A 20,651-nucleotide genomic window follows, 5' to 3' on the forward strand; every position below is an offset into this window, starting at 1 on the left:
TCTGTCACTGCAGGAGGATGCAGCCACCATGGAATGGGACTGCTGCCAACACCCTGCCTGACGGGTGTCAGGTTGTACTCTGACTGTGTCAGGGTTTGGGGTTTGTTCTTTGTAGTGCTGTATTTCTATTTTAATTTCCCTAGTAAAGAACTGTTATTCCTAATTCCCATATCTTTGTCTGAGAGCCCCTTGATTTCAAAATTATAATAATTTGGAGTGAGGGGGTTTACATTCTCCATTTCAAAGAGAAGTTCCTGCCTTTCTCAGCAGACACCTGTCCTCCAAACTAAAACAGCAACTTTTCCTTCTTTGTCCATATATCAGCCATACCTGATTATAAGCCGCACTTCGAGTTTGGACCAAAATTTTAGTCAAAATGGTGAAAGGAAGACCAAACTTCTGGCACTTATTCTGATCTACCCAGCCCTTTCTCCACTCTTTCCTCCCTGGGCTTTGCACAGCAGATTGAAGCCCTGAGTGAAGAGGCTCTGCCTTCCTCCCCTTTGGGACCTTCATTCCACTTTGCCTTTGCCCACAAAGCACCACCTTCATTTTGGCACTGGAGATGAGGCCACAAGGCCCCTCCACACAGGCAGGCAAGGAGGGGAATTGCTTGTTTTAACTCTAGGGAGGGTCTGGAGCCACTTGGACCTGAATTCCTCCCTGTGGATTCTCTGCTACTCTCCCTACACCTCCTGGATGGTGCCAACCCTCTCCACTGCCCCTGAGATGACCAGGGGTGACTTGCAGTGATGTGGGAAGGTTTGAACACCCCCCACTCGCTGTCCCCTCAGCCCTCCACCCCTCTTGCAGCACCCTGGCTATCAGGAACACCATGGAAATTCTGCTAATCCCATGCAGCCGTAGAGAGCTTTTCTCCCATTTGCTGGATGTACGAAATCCATATGTCATCAATCTCTTTCTGGTGGCTGGAGCCTGCTCATGGAGCTTAAATCTCTGGCATGGGGCTGGGAGCACGAGGGCCAAGTCCTGGTGCCTGCCAGCACAAGCTTCCACCTCCCACTTCTCCTGCTGCCCTCTTGTCTCCCTCCCTGGCAGCCAGCACCCCCTGCAGCGACTCTTGGATGCATTTTGGGGGAACCAAATGGTTCCTGTGTAAAGCTGGTGCTGGAGCAGCCCAGATGTGCTGTTGGAGCAAGGAGGAGGCAGAGCAGGGCAGCTGGCTGCCTGCTTTCCCCTGGGAGGGCATCACCAGTGCTCCAAAATCTGCTTCCCAAACCACCTGCCAGCCCTCCAGCTGCCAAAAAAGCAATAAATGAAGTGCAGCAGGGTCAGCTGCCTGGCCTCCACCAGCACTGGGGAGCTGAGGCTGCTTAAAAATTATGGCATTGCCAAATCTGGGGGCAAAAATCAGCCCTTTGTCGACATTATCTTTGCTTCAGCACCCAGCTCAGGCTTTCCAAATTCATCTCCAGAGGTTGGGCAAAGGAAATGGGCAAAGAGGGTTGGTCTGGGAAGCAACCCATCCCTCCAGAGTGGGAATGTGTGGCTGAGGAGGTGCTGCAGCTGGCAGGGGGGAGCTGGCAGAGGCACCATGGAGAGGTGCCAGAGCCAGGGTGGGGAGCAGGGTGCCAGAGCTCTGCCCCACCTCTGCCCTGAGCCCAGCCCCAGCCAGATGTGGGAGGATGGGGAATGCTGCCACAGAGAGGTGCACAAGACCAGGGAATGAACAACAGGAGCAGCACAGGGTTGGGATGAGGGGAGAATTCACATGGGGTCAGAGCCCCTCTCCCTTTATCTTTGGGAGATTTGGGTAGCTTACTTTATTTTAGTCCCTTGCAATACATTTATATAAAGCTGCTTTGGGCTGAGTGCTTCTTAGTGCTGGTCTCTGCTCTATTTAAACATAAATGTTTTAAAGTGCACAGATAGGTTTTTAACAGGGGAAAAAATTGCATGTGAATTACATTTATTTCTTGTTTACCCATACGGCTCCAGCAGACACTTATCGACAGATTAACTTTCACTAAACTTTCTATGTAATATGTTTTAAAAACCCACTTCAAGTACAGATTCTATTAGTTCCTGACCTTATGTTTTAAGAGGAAGAAAGTGGCTTTACACCACATGAAATGTGTTAATGCATGGATAGAAGTCCTCTTATCCTCCTGCTTACATTAGGTCCAATCAGGAGAATGGATTATGTTTTTAATAATCTGACATTAGTATTAAAAGTAATATTTAAGGCATTAGGATCCATAACTGGTGCAGTGTGTTCAGAGCTTTCTCTTTGTGTGTGTGCACCCATGGCTGGGCTAAAACATATGTTTATGAAACAATGCATTAGCCCAAAACCTCCCCAAATATATGGGGATAAATTGGGGCAGCAGATTACTGTTGACATCACTTTTTCAATTAGAGGCAGAGGGAAGATTTGATGGCCATTTTAAAACTGATTATGGAGGGCAGGGATTAGAGGCTGTTAGGAGCAGGAGGTCTTGCTCTCCTCTCAGCCTCCTGGAGCTCTGTGGACTCCAGGAGTGGGTGCTGCTTGATGGGGTGGAATAAGGCCAGAGGCACTGGTGGCACTGGTGGCACTGGTTTTATGTACAGGTCATCTCTCTGGACCTCTCTGCCTGCCTTAGTCCCTTGGAAACATTGCATGGGACAGGGGATGAAATTGGGAGTCTCTATCCCTAAACAGAATGTTTTAGGGGAAAGCTGCTCTGAGTGGGTAAACACTGAGCCCTGCTAGGCTGGATCTCTCCTCTCTGTCTTCACTCATGCTGCAGGGACATTTAAGTCATTCCAAGCCTTGATGTCCCCTGCATCCCCTGGAAAACACAAAAGGGAGGTGGAAAAGAACCAGGGAACACCAAGAGGAGAAAATGGTGTGTGTGGCCAGCAGCACGCAGAGGAGTGGGCTGGGATCTGCCATCCCAGCCAGGTTTCTGCAGTGATTAATTCCTTCCACTCACAACCTCACTTCTAGGTCTAGTTTGTCTAATTGCAGCTTTTAGCACTTCAGGCTCACTTCAGCTTCATCTGCTCAATTAATCTTCCTTCCAGAGTCAGAAATCTTCTCCTCATGGGGCACTCGCAGCCCACGGCCACATTACTGCCCACCCCGCTCTCTGCTAAGCTGTAGATTGCTCAGTGGAATTACAGAGGGGTTTTTGCACCCCTGTTTGTGCTCACAGCAAATTTTAAACCTGTCCTATGTTTTAAGAATCCTCCTTGGGAAGCTTAACCTGAGCCTAACTCTCCCATCAGTGCCAGACTCAGATGTGACTCCACGACTGCTGTTTCCTGTTGGCAAGAATTTGAGATCAAAATGCTTCAGCTTTCATTCCTCAGCTGCTGGGAGAGCATCCTCCCTCATTTCCACATCCCTTTCTCTCCCATCTCTCGGACAGCAGGAATTGCAGGGAGCCTCTGGCTTTTCCCCCTCCGATGGCAAAGGAGGTTTTATCTTCCTGACATATGTGCAGGAGCTGTTTGGTGGCAGAAGGCAAATCCACAAGCTATCCAGCCACTGCACCTGCCTGCTTGGACCGAATTCCCCCACTTGTGTTTGCTCTCTGGAGTTAAGCAGGTCCTGGGCTGGGAGAGCAGCTGGGAAATCCAGCGATTACAGCGAGGGGCGGGCATGGGCAGCTCCTGTCCGACCACCACCGAGGGAATTTTGGCAACACACCACCCTGACTCCTTATTTTAATTCCAGTCAGGGGAAATTGGAGCCAGCCAAAGGAGGTGGGAGACAGGATATCCCCCACCCTCCAATCTGGACTGGTGACACGTTTTGTCTGGGGGAACGCAGCGGTTCAAGGCAGCCACCCTGGGGTGTGCAGACTGTCCTGCCTTCCTCCTGCTCTGCCACAGCCTTTTCTAGCTCTGAGGGGGTGTCTGAGCACAGCCTCTCTGTCTCCAGCTTCCAGACACAGCAGCTGTTCAGGGGCTCTCCTGGCAGCCTCTCACAGGTGTGGTTTTGGCCAGCACAGGTGGAAGGATGGGTTATGCAGAGCTCGGTCATTCCTGGGTAGGTAAGAGGTGAGACCCCACAGATATCTCCATGCTTGGTGTCTCCCAGGAAATAACAGGAGTGACTCCCTGAACTCAGCCCCCAATGGATTTTAATCATATGTAGAGAAATCAAATTAATTTTAAAGGTTTTTCTTAGTTTCCGTGGTGTTCTTTCCAGTTGGTCAGCTCCAGTGGACAGAAAACCAGCCCAGATTAAATGATATTTATGGATATTATTCTGCAAAAGCTTTGTTTGGGAAGGTCAGGTTGTAAGGCATTATCTCATATTTACAAGTGCAAAAAAATTCCACGAGGTTCCTAGAAAACAGGAAAAAAGGCTGCAATAGCCTCCTGTACTGCAGAATAATCATCTGTGCTGATTAAGCTGTTGCTCATTAGCTCACCAGGCTTATCAAGGCCTTTGACCCCAGCAGGAAGGACAGCACAGAACATTTGGACCACCTTGGGTCACCATGCACCCATTTTGCCTTTTTTTTTTTTTTTTTTTTTATCCCTGCTAATATCCTGTGTAAATATATGCACAGCTGACCCTGCTGGAGAGTCCCCTGTCCCCTGCAAGAGGCTTCAGTTCCCCTGTGCTTCCTTTTGCAGTGTAAGTTCAGGCAGATTTGTGGAAAGCAGGAGATTTTGTTTGCGCCTAAATGTTTCTGTAGGATTTTCCTCAAAGGCCTTAATGCCATAGAAAAACATCAAGAGGCAAATTCTGCTTCGGGTTACACCAGAAAGGGGAGTAAATCAGCTGGAGGCAGGGAGGGAAGCTGGATTTATCCCACTGGAGGCAGCAGCAGAGCTCAGCCCCTTGCACTTTGCTATTTTCTGCACCAGCAGTTCTGGCCTTTGAGAAATGAGATGCATTTTTCTCATTGTGGCTTGAGAGGAGCCTGCAAATGCCAGATGAGAGAAAGCAGAGGAGGAGAAGTCTGAGGCTCCTACATTAGAAGCTGTGGCAACTTCAGGCACTGTCCTACAGAAGCTGCTTTATGCTAAATGTTGTTTTCTTGTGATTGTCAGCATTGGGTGTTAAAGAGATGCTCAGGGAAGGCTGATTTTACCTTAAATCCATGACTGAGCAGTACCAGATTGGAAGATTTGTCTCTTTATGGGATGGGATTTGGAGCAACCTGGTTTAGTGGGTGGGAGGTGTCCTGCCCATGGCAGGGTGGAGAGATGGGATTTAAGGTCTCTTTCAACCCAAAGTTTTTGGGGTTCTTCCCACAACATCAGCTGGTTTGGACTTCTCATGGAGTGCTCTGGCCACATGGGTGCTGAGGAACTGGTGATGGGAACGGGCAAGCCAGGTCTGGGAATAGGCCAGGGTTTAATCTGGATTTAATGTAATCCATTTAATCTGTCTCCTAGCCCAGCCTTCCACAGGAAATGGAGATGGTGCCAAAGTATCCTGATTCTGTTTTTGTGCTTCCTGACCTCTAAGGAGCAAGTTCAGGAGATTTGGCTGGATGTGTGGAGGGTAAAATTCCACCTGAGCTGGGACAGGCTCCTGCCAGCCACCAGCAAGCTGAAGGAAATGTGCCTGAGGTCTGGCTTGGGTTTTGAAGCTATGGAGAGTCCTGCTGTCCCAGCCTGAATTTTTTTGTGAGGTTTATGCTTAAATGGTTCAGCCATTACTGTGAGTGTAAGAGAAAATATTGTGTTCTGCTCCTGTGTAGTAAAAACTAAAGGGGCTGAGCCAGAGATCAGCCTGGGAAAAGCAAACCAGCCCACTCAGCCTAACTCAAAATCCCATCCATGGGTTAACCTCCCATCTGTCTCCCTTCCAAAACTTGGATTTTTACATTGGATCTCTCCAGGTAACAGGAGCTATGCAGGTCCTGCATGCTGGCACACCTCTAACAGAGGTTAGAGACCATCACAGGGCTGCTTGGATACAGGGAAATGGGAATCCTGGAATCACAGAAAGGTTTGGGTTGGAAGGAACCTTAAAGCTCATCTCATTCCACCCCTGCCATGGATACAGGGACACCTTCCACTATCCCAGGTTGCTCCAAGCCCTGTCCAAGCTGGCCTGGGACACTCCCAGGGATGGGGCAATTCACCATCTCTCCTCATTCCAACATTTCCTGCTGCTCAGCATCTCCACAAGTTCATTTTGGCCAGGCATCAACACACCACAGTCCTTGTCTGTAACCTCATCTGTGCAGAACAGGGGGAGGAGAAAAGGTCCCTATCACAGTCTTAGAAGAATGAGATTAATACAAAAACCCTGTGGGAGAACACAGGAACTGTTTGGAACTGACTCTGGAGCTGCATCAATTTCCAGCTGGAATAAAAGACAACCTGGGCTAGTTTAACCACGATAGCAGCAAGGATTTGTTCAATGGAGGAACACAACAAAGATATGGTGGGGCCAGGTAGGAAAACACAGGTTAAACCAGGTACAGAGAGCAATTTTGGAGGGTACAATTCCTGTCCTACTTGACATCCTTTGTGCAGACTCCCTGAGCATCATCCTCAGCTGACACAATTCTGATAGAAGCTTAAAGAAATGGGAAGGAAACAGAGAGGACTGCTGGACCATGAAAAATTCTTACCTAAATGAATTCCTGGATGAATTTTACTGAACTATGAGGTGAAGAAATTAGAGTTTTAAACCCTGGGGGCCCCTGAGCTGTTGCACAGATTTCCAGCCCCATGCTGTGTGTGGGCATTTCTTGGGCCAGGCTGTGAGTTTGACACCAGGGTTAGAAATTATGCCCTACACCTGTAACTGAAAGAAGGAAGAAAATGTGTAAATTAGTGAAAAATGTTCCCTTTTCCCAAACACCAGTGAGTAATGGAGCAGCCCAGGGATGAAGGGAATGAAGCTCTCAAGTGGCTCAGCAGCCAGAGAAGATGGTCTGGGAGGTGGTGGTGGAGTCACTGTGCAGTCAGACACCAAAACTGGGTCTGTCAGTAAGGCATGGGGGTAAATAAATGATGTTAGTTCAAGGAAATGAGGTGTGAAAACACAGAGATGACTGTCAGTGTTCTGGGAAAATCAGTTGAGATAAATGGGATCCAGGACTGCTCAGTGTGACAGAAAATCAGCTGGGAGGCCACTGAGACTGGTGCAGGAAGAGATTGGAGTCTTCTACAAGTCAATAAAGCCTTTCTGACAAAGGGGCAAAAGGTGGGGAACAAGAAATGGGGAAATTTGAATTAAAAATTGAAACAAGAAATGTGGGGAAATTACTTCAGCCCGTTTTCCTGTTTGGGGAATAAAATGAAGCTGAGCTTTGAAACAAAGAAGAAGCTGTCCTGACAGCAGTGGAACCAAGTCTGTTTTCCTGTGGAACTGAGCCCTTATCTCCTCCCAGACCTCTGACCCCTTCTCACCTGGCAGATCTTTACCTTTCTTTTGAATTTGGAGGGGTTCACAAGGCACTGGGGCTTTCCTGGTGGATGTGCAGTGCATGAATCTGGGTCCCTTGGATGGCCAGGGAGAACACAAGGATCCAGCAGATGATCAGCCCCATCCAAAACTGCCCTTGATGGCTGGATGCACCCTGAAAATGTACTTTTGCAGGATGGGGCAGGGAGAACCCCATGTCAGGGACAACAGACTGCTGGGTGTGCTTTTATTCCATTTTTTATTCCACTTTATTCCCCTTGGAAACTCCCTCTGCACCACGACCACTGCAACCACGCTGCTGAAACTGGGATCTGGGAGCCTGCTCTTGGCCCCCTCAACCAGCAAGTCATAAAAAGCAGCTTATTCGAGCAACTGAAGAACAAATAAAAGCAGCAAAACCTCCTTTCTCGTGCTTTGTGGGCGGCCATACATCGTCAGTGGAAATTCTGCCAAACTTCTTGTTTTAATATAGGAGCTGTTCTTATTTGTATTGTTGGTGTCCCCACGAGGACCTGCTCTCCTTGCACGGGGATATTGTTCAGAATGAAGCCTGGGCTGGCTACTTTGCCATTAAAATTCTGTGCCAGCCCAGTGCTGACAATATTGGAGCTTTGCTGGATGTGTGGACGTGTGAGTTCATTAAATGGGTGCTGACTGTTGTTACATGAGTACAGCAGTTGAGTGCTTTCTGTATTAACCTTATCACCTGATGGGCAAAAGAAAAGGTTTAACTAAAGCTTAGGACTAATTGAACGGTATTTCAGTATTTTCTTATGTAAAACTGGTTCTGGTCTATTGTTTTTATTTATTTGCAATAACTGTGCTCATTCAAGTTTGTAATGACACTGCCATGGGTGAATAGAATTTGCTTTAAGTATTATTCTCCCTCTTCCTATCTCCTGCCTCCTCTAAACTGTGTCTCTCAGGAGAAAATCTGCAACAGAGCCTGGTAAAAAGACAACTCTCTAAGTACACATTCATTTTGGGGAGATATGTTCCCAAGCTGTGTTTTCAAAATTACTTTTAGCAGTTCCTGTTTATTTTCTGTGCCTGCCTTGGGTATTTCCTGTCAGGCTGAGCACTGAGCGTGGAGCTGGAGGAGATAGGAGAGAAAAAGCCTCTCGAAGAAAGGTGAGAGGTGAAATATCACCAGGACACTGCACAAACCAGAGCACTTTCTTTGCTCGGTTGCCACTAGAGTATGCTCTCGTGCTACAAGTTCTTCCAAGGATTTTTTTAGAAATAAATCACTCTGTGTAGCACGAGGCTATCTTTCAAATGCTTTCCACTTGCCCCAGTGGTTTGATTTTTTTTTTCCCTAAGTAATACTTTTTTTTTTTTTTTTTTAATTGCTGTTGAGAACTCAAAGCTTTGAGAAAGCCTGGAGGGTCGCTCTGTGGTGAGGTGAATCTAACTTGGGTTTGGACAACTCCCAGCTTCCAGAGGATGGGTGAAAATGGGCAAAAAATATCTTACCTGTCTCTAAAAAACAAAAAGTAAAGAAGGTTTGCACGTCCTTGCTGTCTTGGTCAGACCCCTGGGTCATGGCTGATGAAGAAAGGGGAGGCAAATCTCACGAATTAATAGATTTCTGCTTACAGAAGAAACATGTAAATTCCCCTTTTCAACATAAAGTGTGCCTGTAATCCCAGCCTTTGAAACGGTGGTAGTTATTCAGTAAGATAAAGGCTGCTGTGAGCCTTGCCCTACCACATTACAGCAAAGTACTTTGTCACTGGCACCCTAAAAGTTCCAGCTTCTGCATGACAAAGATATGAAACAACTTGCAGGACAATTAAAGAACAGTTTGTCCTCACCCTATTATTACCAGCCATTCTTCCACGTTTCGATATTTGCCCGTAAATTGCTACCTCCCCCATCAATATAATTGTAATCAGCCACGGTTAACATTTGTCTTTGGATGCCTTTTCCAAGGGAAACACAAAGAAGGAAAAATACGGCAAAGAAAAAAGCCACGCTCCGGATAAAGAGCCTCGCCAGCAGCCTGCTTTCACACACAGGCTGCGCACTTTGCTGCTAAAATTACATTTTAGGAGCCCCAACGGGAGCAGGAACAATGACCCCGCTCATTTCCATAGTGACAATGGCTGGTGGAGCACTGGAACATGTCTTTTTCCTCTCCACGATGGTCCTCAGCCAACAGGGGCACAAAGCTGCCAAGGAGTTGGGTCTGGGGAAGCTCTCGGTGACCTCGGAGCTGGGAGGGTCCCGTTGGGATGGGAGGCAGCCATTCCCCAGGCTGCTCACACCCTCACACACCAGCTCCTCCAAGCAGCCCCAGTCACTTCTGAGAGGGTCACAACTTCAGGTTTTCTGCACTCAGCCCAGCTGAGAGCACAGAGCTTCCCTAAATTCATAAAATCATACGTGGCTTGGGTTGGAAGGGACCTTAAATGTCATCTAATTCCAACCACTTCCATGGGCAGGGACACCTTCCATTAGATGAGGATGCTCCAAGCCCTGTCCAACCTGGCCTTGGACACCTCCAGGGATCCAGGGACAGCCACAGGACCTGCCCACCCTCATAAGGAAGAATTTATTCCCAATATCCCATCTAAACCTATTCTCTTTTAGTTTGAAGCCATTCCCTCTTGTCCTCTCACTCCATGCTCTTTCAAAAGTCCCTCTCCAGCTCCCTTGGAGCCCCTTCAGGCACTGGAATACCCCAAATGCTGCTCTTTTCCAGGTGGAACACCCCCAGCTCTTCCAGCCTTCCTTCCCAGCAGAAGGGCTCCATCCCCCAAACCATCTTGGCCTCCTCTGGACTCGATGTCCCTCCTGTGCTGGGGACCCCAGAATTCCCTTCAATGCCTTCCTTGGGTTCATCCTCCAGGGTTTTGTGCTGCTGTTTCAGCAGAGCCCTTGGGCAGCTTCTCCAGCCCCAGAACACGAATTGTGCTCCCTCGCTTGTGGCAGCCCTTAATCCTGCTCTTTTTTCCTCCTTAATAAATGCAAACCTAATTTTCTAACGTCTCCACTTAGATCTAATCCATAAGGCTGTTTATTATCCTCGTTACCCTCTTCTATACCTTTTCCATTTGTATTCACAAGCCTCTCTTTAATCTGTCTCAATTCCGCAGGTATGGCCCCGCCGCTCTTTCGTACAATCCCATAATGATTTCCACGGATGTGTTCTAGTCCTCTATCGATAGGTCTCGGGATGCTATTTGCCTTCCTTAACTACTTCCCGCAGCGGGAATCGCTGCTTTTAATATTCCGTGCGCTGACACCTTCAGTCTTTTCCTTCACCAGCATCTTGTGCCGCCCCATCCAGGGGTTAAATCTTTATTATTTGTGAATGGGCACATGCACCCAGCACTGAGCGAGGAGGGTTTGATGTGTCTGAGAGCGGCAGAAGGAGCTGATCCTTAAAAAACCTCGTCCTAAAGGGACGATGCCAGGAGCAAGGAACAGGCAGGACGCGCTCCGGTCCCCTGCTCCCCCCCGCCTCTCCGCAGTGGTTTCGTCTCGTCCCCCCCGCGCGCGTTGGTCTCGCCCGGCCGCATGGCCGCACTCAGCCTCCGCCACGCCCCCTCCGGCTGTACCAACTCCTCTGAGCGGGGGAGGATGGAAGGGAGCGGGAGGCCGCGCTGAACTGCCTTACCGGGTTTGCAGCTCTCTCTGTTCTCTGTCTGAGAGTTACAATAAGAGAAGCCCAGGAAGACGCTCTGGAAAGAGCGAGAAGGCGAGCGGGGCAGGGATGCTCCCCCCGGCAGGCGGTGGATGGCACCGCCCGCCCGCCCCGCGCGGCCGAACCCGGAAGCTGGCGGCGCACATGGGCACGGGGGCCGGGACCGGCAGCGGGGCCGGCCCCGGGATCGGCACCGGCATCGGGATAGGGAACGGGGCGGGAGGAGTCGCCGGGGCGCTGGGCGCTGCCGTGGCTGCTCTCTACACGGCCACGCTGCCGCCCGCCCTGCCCGGCGGGGATGCGGGTAAAGTACCGGCTCGCGGCAGCGGCCGCGGTGGGGACCCTCGGCCCGTAGCGGCTGGTGGGTCGTGGTCAGCCTTCGGCAGGGGGTGGGGGGACTAAACCTTATGGACTGGTGCGTTCCTGTCACCCCATGGGGTTGCTGTCACCCCGTAGGGACTCGTGCATCAGTGTCACCCCTATGGGGTTGCTCAGCCCAGAGGGGCTGGTGCATTGCTCTCACCCCATTAAGCTCCCATAGCGATGCTCATCCTATAGAGGCTGTCACCCCATATGGTTATTGTTATCCTGTAAGGACTGGGGCATTAGTGTCACTGCAGAGGGTTGCTGTCACCCCATAAGGATGCTCATTCTATAGAGGCTGTCACCCCATATGGTTGCTGTTATTCTATAGGGACTGAGGAATTAGTGTCACTGCTGTCACCCCATAAGGATGCTCATCCTATAGGAACGGGTCCCTTGCTGTCACCCCTATGGGGTTGCTCAGCCCAGAGGGGCTGGTGCATTACTCTCACCCCATTAAGCTGGCTGTCATCCCATAGGAATGCTCATCCTATAGGAGGCTGTCACCCCATATGGTTACTGTTATCCTATAGGGACTGAGGTGTCACTGCTGTCACCTCATAGGGATGCTCAGCCTGTAGGGATGGGTGTGTTGCTGTCATCCCAGAGGGTTGCTGTTATCCTATAGGGACTGAGGTGTCACTGCTGTCACCCCATAGGGATGCTCAGCCTGTGGGGATGGGTGTGTTGCTGTCACCCCATAAAGATGCTGGTCCCATGAGGTCCCCGTAGCCACAGGTGCAGTGCAGCCCCTTTTGGGGTGCTCACCCCATTGGGGTTGGTGCATTCAAATCTCCCCATAGGGCACTGCCCCACAGGTGGGTGCAGCAGGGGCACCTGCATTGGGGTGGGCACCCCTCAGGCCAGGGCCATTGCCCAGTGGGGTCAGCACAGCTGCCCTCGGGCCACCCCATAATGGTTTGCCTGGATTTGAGCCTTTCAGCAAAGGATTTAGCCAGGGGCCCTGGGGACAACTGGTGGCTTTAGGAGACAGATGTGCCATCCTGCCAGATGTGCTGTCACTGTCACTTTCCTGGGCTTGTACAGAAGGGAAATCTTGGGATCTGCCTGTCTGGAAGTGCAGCTTCCTGTCTGAATTTTTGTGTTGGGCACTGCTGATCCCACGGGTGGGACAGAGTTCTCCTGTTTGGTCCTGCTGTGGTTTTACTGATTTAAACAGTTCTTGCTTAAAAACCACTTTGGTTTTGTGTGTGTGGTTTGGAGATAGAAGGGCTTGTTTTTTCTTGGGAATGTATTGATAATTTTTAAATGGAACAAGTGTTCAGGAAACTTTTTTCTGTGTCATCCCAAAACAGTGTTCAGTGACTCTGCTTAACACTGTGTCTCCTGGTCATCAGTGGTTTCAAATCCAAGCTGTGCATGAAATTCCCTCTAAATAAATGGCATTTTAATGGATTCATGTATTTTACAGGCTCAGGATGTGTGGAGAGAGAGGCACTGGCCAGGCTGGCCATGTGCATCCTGATGGCTTTTGCTTCTGCTCCTAAGTTACTAAAGAAAGGGCTGGCTTTGCTCCTTCTGGGTGTATCAATTAGTATGTGGTGATTGATATATTTACAGTTGTTACCACTTTGGTTTTTATTATAATTTTTGCCCTTTTTTGGTCTGTGGAAAGCACCCTGTGCTCTGGTTTTTAATTGTGCTTGAGTGATTCTCCCCCTGGGATGCAAATAACCATGAGCAGCCCTTGCAGAGAGGGATGCAGGTTCTCCTGATGATGAGAGGGGTGGATGCTGGGATTCCTTTTTTTGTTTAATGTGACTTATCCCAGTAGACAGAATGAGCAACCAAACAGAACCTGGGTTCATCCCCCTTTCCATAGGTAATTGAGAACAGAACTCAAACTTGTGTCACCAAAAGCACTGGGGCTACTTCTGTGAGGCTCTATCTGCTTCCAGGCAGGGAACCTAGTATTTTATTTTATTTTTTTAAGCTATCTGTATTTGTAATTGTTCCCAAAGTTTGCAGTAATCCAGAAATGTCAAAGGCAGTCTGTATTTCCACTGGCAGCTTGCTCGCGTTACTTAGTGTTAGAAATAAAGAAATGAATGAGAGAATAATGGGGGGAGAAGGAATTATAATTCAGAAACATCCACAGATGTTAAAACACCTTAAAAAGGGATCAAATAGAGTTTAAAAAAATGTAAAAAAGGAAACAAACCAAATATTCCCTGTGGTATTTCAAGCATCAGCTCCCAAACTTGCTGGGAATAAATCACCTTTATGGGGGGCAGTCAGAAACATCAGGAAATCACAGAATATTCTGAATTAAAAGGGACCCACAAGGATCTTTGAGTGCAACTACTGGCCCTGTGGAGTTGGAGGGAATAAAACTGAAAAGTGCCTGAAGATGCCACAGATCATTCTGTCTCACAACAAAGACATTGAAAACAAGTTTGTGGGTGCTATAGTTCTTCCTCTGTGTGTTTTGTTATTTAATATTAGTGCTCTTCACTGCTCCAGCCCATAGAGACTGTAAGGGATGCTCAGGTGTGTGGGTGGGAGATGGAGAATTAACCTTATCCCAAGTAGTGGGTGTTATGTCTTTATTTTGATTTTCCCACTGGAATTCCACAGGCCTGCAGCCTGTGAGCTTATTTTTTGCAGATGTTTTTGTTTTGTTTTTGTTTTTTTTTTTTCCCTTAATACTTACAAGGCAAAGTTGTGCTGTTGTCTTTCCAAGCTTGGCAGTGGCTTCCACCAGTGGTTTATTTATATTATTTTTCAGTTTCCTGGTTGACTTGTGGCTGTATTTCTTTGAAGTTATTTTTGCCCTTGATATAAATGCCACAGCAATGGGAATGAACTTAAATTGTTGCTGTTTTAGATGCACACATTGCTGCATCCCAGGAGGACTTCAGGGGAGGTGAATCCCTGCCTGGCTTGGGAGCAGCATCCCAGGGATGTGCTGGGTGGGGGGAACCTCCACAGTGCCAAATTTAGGGTTTCCTTTGCTGTGTGCAGGAGGATTTGTGCCTCTCCATGCCCTGGAAATGCTGGAGCTGCTGAACACTGAAGGGCTCAGGATTGGGATGGATGATTTTCCCATTGCTCCCCTTTTTTGGGGGGTTGCATTGCTGTAGGGTGAAGAATAATAAGAATAAGAATAAGAATAAGAATAAGAATAAGAATAAGAATAAGAATAAGAATAAGAATAAGAATGAGAATAGCAAGTGCAGGAAACTGTGTCTGAGAGATTTTGGTGCAGGAAATGTCAGGTTTGGCCCCAGTCATTGCTCTAATTCTGCAGAAGTTGCCACCAGCAGTGATGGGTTGATTTGCATCTTTGTTTTAAAATGCAGCATTTACTGTGGTGTCAGGATTTAAAAGTGCCATTTGTACAACACCCTCCCCCCCTTGGCGTGGTGTGGTGAGGATGGGATTGTACAGAAATTTAAAATATTGTTAATTTAGCATTTCAAGCCACCAGCACCCTTCATTTGGGCCTTTCCCATTTAACAATGCTGCCATGACCTTGGTGCTTACAAAATTAACTCGATCAGTAAAATTGGATTATGAAATTTGAGGGAAAGAAGGAAAACCAACTGTAATTTTAAATTTTGTTTGTCCCTGAATGTATTGTGCCTATTGAATATATTCAATGTGTGTTGATCAGGAGTGTTTGCAGCAAAATGCTCCAGTGTCAAGTGCTCTAAAAATGCCAACTATTCTGCTAACACGGGGCTTTTTATGGCAGTTATTTATTCTGGCATAAAATACAAACAAAATGCAAAATCTAAATGTTGTTTCAAATTCAAATGTTGTTTCTGGGTGCAGCATCCACTGACAGGTAAAAGAGTTACTTGTGAAGCAGAATTGCTTTAGCATCAAGGGAGAGCAGCATTCCCAGATTAATGGATGCAGATTTGCATGATCAGTGATTATATTTTTCCTCTTTAAAGACTGTAAAGCTCTGGTTTTGTGTTGTTTTCTATTTTTTTTTTTAATGAGAAACAACTGGGTTGTTGAACAGACAATGCAGCGTAAGCATTGCAAACTGTTAGTGCTCGAAAGTTATTGAGTCAGATGGTTTTTAAATTAAAAATACACACACACAAACGTCTGCATTTTGAGTATCTCAGGCCATTCTTTGCCCGAGCCTACCTATATTTTCACTTATCTGTTCATAAAGGTCTCATGAAAACATACAAAAGATATTTTGTGCAATGACATCAGAGGGAGAAAATATTCTTAGAAAATTTCATGCTGTTAAATCTCCACAGATTTACAGTTTTATCCAGTCAAATTAATGCAAAACCCCAATGCAAGCATTTGGATTTTGAAAACTTTGGAGGAGTGTCATTTCCTAATAGTAATTATTGGTTTTACATTATTTTTTCACAGGGGAGCTGATCACAGCCGCATATGAGCTTGGAGTAAGTATTAGTTTTATTGTTTAATCAATGCTCTCATTAACAGTTTTAGGAATTAAGGAAGTTTAATTAAGCATGGAGTAAAGTAGATTAATTTATTTTCAAACCACAGTTTTTACTAACTTATAAGTACAGCACGCGACAATTTACTTCAAGTTTTAAATCCAATTAAACTAAATTATAAAGCAAAGGCTTTACTGTATATACAGTAGCTGGCTTATTATCAACCCAAATTTTGTATAAGCTGGGGAGAATAAAATAAATCGGGTTAACAATTTTAATAAGTTTTATTATTTAATAAACTTTATTATGGTGCATGATCCCTTTAGGCAAGACCTTAGGACTGTCAGCGCGGTGGTAATCCGATAGCAGTGTGGTCTTTCAACTTGCTAACCAATAAAATAGTTGAGAAGCTGCTTTTAAAAAAAAAAAAATGAAAAGGGGAAAAAAAAAACAACAACAGCCTTTTGAATGACCCTAATATAGTGTGAACCCAAACAAGGAGCCCTTTAAGGCACGCTAATGAAACGTGGCACCTCCTTTTCCTCGCCGCCTCGTTGTTATGGGCGAGGCGTGGAGCCAGAAAAAAAAATGTTTGTGGGGTTGGGATGGGCACTGAGGGTGGGGATGGGTACCAGGAATCGGGATGGGTACCAGGAGTGGGGATGGGCACTGGGGATTGGGATGGGTACCGGGAACTGGGATGGGTATGAGGAGTGGGGATGGGTACCAGGAATCGGGATGGGTACCAGGGATTGGGATAGGTACGAGGAGTGGGGATGGGTACCAGAGATTGGGACTGGGATTGGGATGGGTACCAGGGACTGGGATTGGGGTGGGCACTGCTTAGGGCTGCCCCTCTCCCATTCCCAGCCTCTCCCTCTCCCATTCCCAGCCTCTCCCCGCTTCCCAACCCCGTGTCACTCTGTCCTTAGGTCGCCCACCCTCCTGGCTACCCGCTGTTCACGCTGCTGGCCAAAGTGGCCACGGGGCTGCCCGGTGGCTCCCCCGCCTTCCGAGTCAATCTCCTCTGCGCCTTGGTGGGAGCAGCTGCTGCCTCTTTGCTTTTTTGCACGGTTTTCAGGTAAAGTCCTCGGGGGTGCTTTTTCCTTCGTGGTGCTTCCCCGGCAGCTCGGGACGTCCCTCTGCTCCCTTCTGGCCTTCAGACCAGCGTTCCCCCCCATTCCCTAATTAGTTCCTCTGATTAACCTAACAGCAACTTAATCTGAATTTGACCTTCTTTCCCCGCACAAAAGCCTCCCCCTCTTTTATTTTTTTTCTCCCCCCTTTTCTTTTCTGTTAAATAATAATAATAGCAGTAATAAAAAGTGCGCCCTTTCCCTTGCCCAGCCGTGACAGGTTGTTCAGGCTCATTATCACAAATCACCGCTCGGTTTAACTAACCAGAACTAATGAAGTTTGTCGTTCTCGAAAGATGCAGATGGTCTGTTTAAATTAACAGGATGAGCTTCACCTATCGGGAAACCGTGAACTCGCTTTAATTGCAGCTCCCGGCGGAGGTGGGTGGGCACTTTCCTCCTGTGGTACCCGAGGAGCAGGGAGGGCATCCCTGGATTTCCCTGGACACCATCCCTGCCTTTCCCTGGACACCATCCCTGCCTTTCCTGGAGGGCATCCCTGCCTGTCCCTGGGCACCATCCCTGCCTTTCCCTGGGCACCATCCCTGCCTGTCCCTGGAGGGCATCCCTGCCTTTCCCTGGGCACCATCCCTGCCTTTCCCTGGAGGGCATCCCTGCCTGTCCCTGGGCACCATCCCTACCTTTCGCTGGAGGGCATCCCTGCCTTTCCCTGGAGGGCATCCCTGCCTGTCCCTGGGCACCATCCCTGCCTTTCCCTGGAGGGCATCCCTGCCTTTCCCTGGCAGAGCATCCCTGCCTTTCCCTGGCAGAGCATCCCTGCCTTTCCCTGGTAGAGCATCCCTGCCTTTCCCTGGAGAGCATCCCTGCCTTTCCCTGGAGGGCATCCCTGCCTTTCCCTGGGCACCATCCCTGCCCTTCCCTGGGCACCATCCCTGCCCTTCCCTGGACACCATCCCTGCCCTTCCCTGGGCACCATCCCTGCCTGTCCCTGGACACCATCCCTGCCTTTCCCTGGAGCAGCTCCTCTCCAAACCTTGGGAGGACAGGGAACAATCGGGATGCTCACGTGGTTGTGGGGTTTTTTTGTTAACCCTGCTCGTCTTTGATGTGCAAGTTCTGGCTGCTCTTAACCTCAGCCTGACCCATATTTGAGAGGATTATGGCAACCCGTATAAACAATTTCTGATGTTCTTTTGCAGGGAAAATAGGGCAGGTTTTGAGGCTGTGGATGGTATCGGGGCGCTTGGGGATGAGACGGGGCGCTTCCCGACCGGGATTATTTTGACAAAAGCCCTTTTCTCCTTTTTCTGGTTTTCCAGAGCCACCCCTCAGGGAAACCTTCCCAGGGAGCGACAGCAACCTAGAAATAAAAGCAGAATAAACAGGGAGGTGGTGGGGGGCAGATTCTGCACAGCCTGAGAGCCCTGAGCTCACTTAAAGTTAGTTCCACAGCGTCCACCTTCCTGTGCTGAAGATTTTTTGCACATAGCATCAGCTCCAAAGCACACCTACTGGAATTGCTTGAGTAGTTCCTAAATATTTCTGTAGGCATTTAAAGTGGTTGCTTTCAGTGGTGGGTAATACATGTAATTAAGTCAGCGTTATTTAATTTAATATCCTGTATTTCACAGCCTGTTTGGGAAGCTGGAAGTGCTCCTGCCCACATCAGAGCACCACTCCTTTCTGTTAAAAACTCCTGTGAGAAGTTGCTGGAGGTTTTCTCTGTTTGGTTCTGATTTCTTTTTTAAATGCTGGTTATTCCCATCATTGCAGTTGTGTCGGAGATTTTCCCCAGTTTTTAGTTAGAACCGCAGTGACAGTTCCTTGTGCGCCCGCTTTGGAAATGATGCAGTCGTTCCTTTAGAGAAATAAGGACACAGGAGGGAAATGACAGGCTAGATTTGAGAATTATTTGGGGAATTACTTTAGCACTTCTGAAGGTTTAGGTGTTTTGTTGTTGTTTAATTGGATTTGGAAGACGGCACTTCTGTCAAATTTAGAATTTGCATGAAGGAGTGGAAAACGTGCAAGCAAGAGATGATAAAAAGATGATTACAGAATTTTTTTCATAGGTAATGACAGGATCAATTATTCAGCCTAGCAGTGATTGATTTTTTTAAAAAAATAATTGTAAGGTCAGTTTTATTTCCAAATTGCAATGTTACATTTTTCCTTTCAAGCACCTTAAAACTGATTTATTTTTTTTGGCCGTTCATTTGGCTAAAAAAAAAAAAAGAAAAAGAAAAAGTATTGCTTTTTTATTTGCTTTTGTAAGGAAAAAATTAGAAAGTGTTCACTGGCACTGTCTGAGCTTGGAGATGTAGCTGTCTGAGGGTCATGTGGTGTGTTTTAAACCGGGTTTGTCCGTCCTCACAGAGGGACTAAACGGGGTCTATCAAATCCCCAATCTTATTTTTGTGTCTAAATAAAATTATCCTATGGGGTGACCCCTACGAGGTACCAGCGGCAAAATCAACACCTGCTCCTCTTGCCACGCGGAACGTGGACGTTAATATGAAAATATGTAGATGTTAGGAGTACAAATAATTGATGAAGTACACATCCTTCGGGAGCAGCACGGTTCAAGTGGCAAATCTGCCTGCTCAAACAATAGCCACCCTCCAGCCGCGAGGAAGCCATCTCTATGGAAATGGGGCTGACGCTGCCCTATTGATCGAGTGAAGAAGACATTATACAATGTCACTTGGCTTGTTACAATTTCATTTGTCGTCTGACCTGAACTTAACCTCTAAAACCTCTCTTTTCTCCCCGCCGGCCGGGCAGGGTTGCTGTTTACCCTCGTGCGGGGTTTTGTCGTGCCTCCCTCCCTCCCAGCAACCCCACACAGCAAATCTCTCCTTTTAATGTTTATTATTAATTTTTTTAAAAAATTAATTTCCCCATTGATTCTTTTTGTTGGAGTCATTTCCCGCGGTTTATCCCTCAGCGGGTCGGGACGATTTTATCACTGAAGGGAAAGAGTCGCCGTTCCCTCGGTGGCGTTTGGGATGTTGTGGCACGTGTGGGATTAGGGTGGAATTTATTCCTTGAGCAGATTTCTCCTTTGCCAGGTGATGGCTGGCGGGATGCTCCGTGCAGGCAGCGCTGGGGTCGGGAGGACGCAGCCGCCGCGTCACGTCTGTTTGTTATTTTTATTCCATTAGAATATATGATATTTCTCATTTAATTACATTATTTTTTGAAGGCTGGATTGTTCTTCTCGAAGCGAAATTCTGTCGCAGCACATTGGTGCAGAAAGGCTTTTTGTCAGTAATCCAGACTATCTCTGAACGAGCCGTTTGCTCCTTTGAGTTACTTCTCAAGTATGGATTTTTCCCCCCCTCCGCACAGTCTTAATAAATTGCTTGTAATTATCGTAAAATGCCGTTTACAAAGAGTTTTCTCGGACTGCTTGTAACTGAGGCAAATAATTCATCTTTGCTTTGAAGGAGGGGGGAGCTGCTTTATGTTTTTAGGACTCAGCGAGTGCGACTGTAGGATTGTTTCTTTAAACAACTATTTATTTGTTTTACTGTGGGAGGCAAAGCATAGCAAGTTTACAAAGTAAACCAATTATCTTCTTATAATATGATTGCCAGAGTGTCATTTTCTGCACAGGGGATGCATTCTTTGCGTTCTCTGCTGCAAGAGAAATAGGAAGCTTTCCCCTGCTCTAAGTGCATTTTTTTTTTTCAGTGTATACCTTTCATAGTTTGGCTGTTTTGGTGTTTCTAAATACACAAAGCTGTTTTATTGCAGAGGCAGTAGCAGAGTAGACTGTGTCATTG

At 47.5% G+C, this 20,651-nt stretch overlaps 1 protein-coding gene across 2 annotated transcripts in view; it reads left to right on the forward strand.

The window, feature by feature from the left end:
* Positions 1-11,145: 11,145 nt before the first annotated feature.
* Positions 11,146-20,651, forward strand: part of TMEM260 (transmembrane protein 260) — a 34,398-nt gene continuing 24,892 nt past the window's right edge. For both annotated transcript variants that reach the window (XM_033063758.1, XM_042779419.1), the window contains exons 1-3: positions 11,146-11,310; positions 15,735-15,766; positions 16,699-16,847. In XM_033063758.1, the coding sequence (XP_032919649.1) occupies positions 11,151-11,310; positions 15,735-15,766; positions 16,699-16,847 (341 nt within the window). In that variant the 5' untranslated portion in view covers positions 11,146-11,150. The remainder of the gene's footprint in view (positions 11,311-15,734; positions 15,767-16,698; positions 16,848-20,651) is intronic.

The sequence above is a fragment of the Catharus ustulatus genome, chromosome 6, assembly GCF_009819885.2.
Source record: "Catharus ustulatus isolate bCatUst1 chromosome 6, bCatUst1.pri.v2, whole genome shotgun sequence".
Taxonomy (NCBI): domain Eukaryota; kingdom Metazoa; phylum Chordata; class Aves; order Passeriformes; family Turdidae; genus Catharus; species Catharus ustulatus.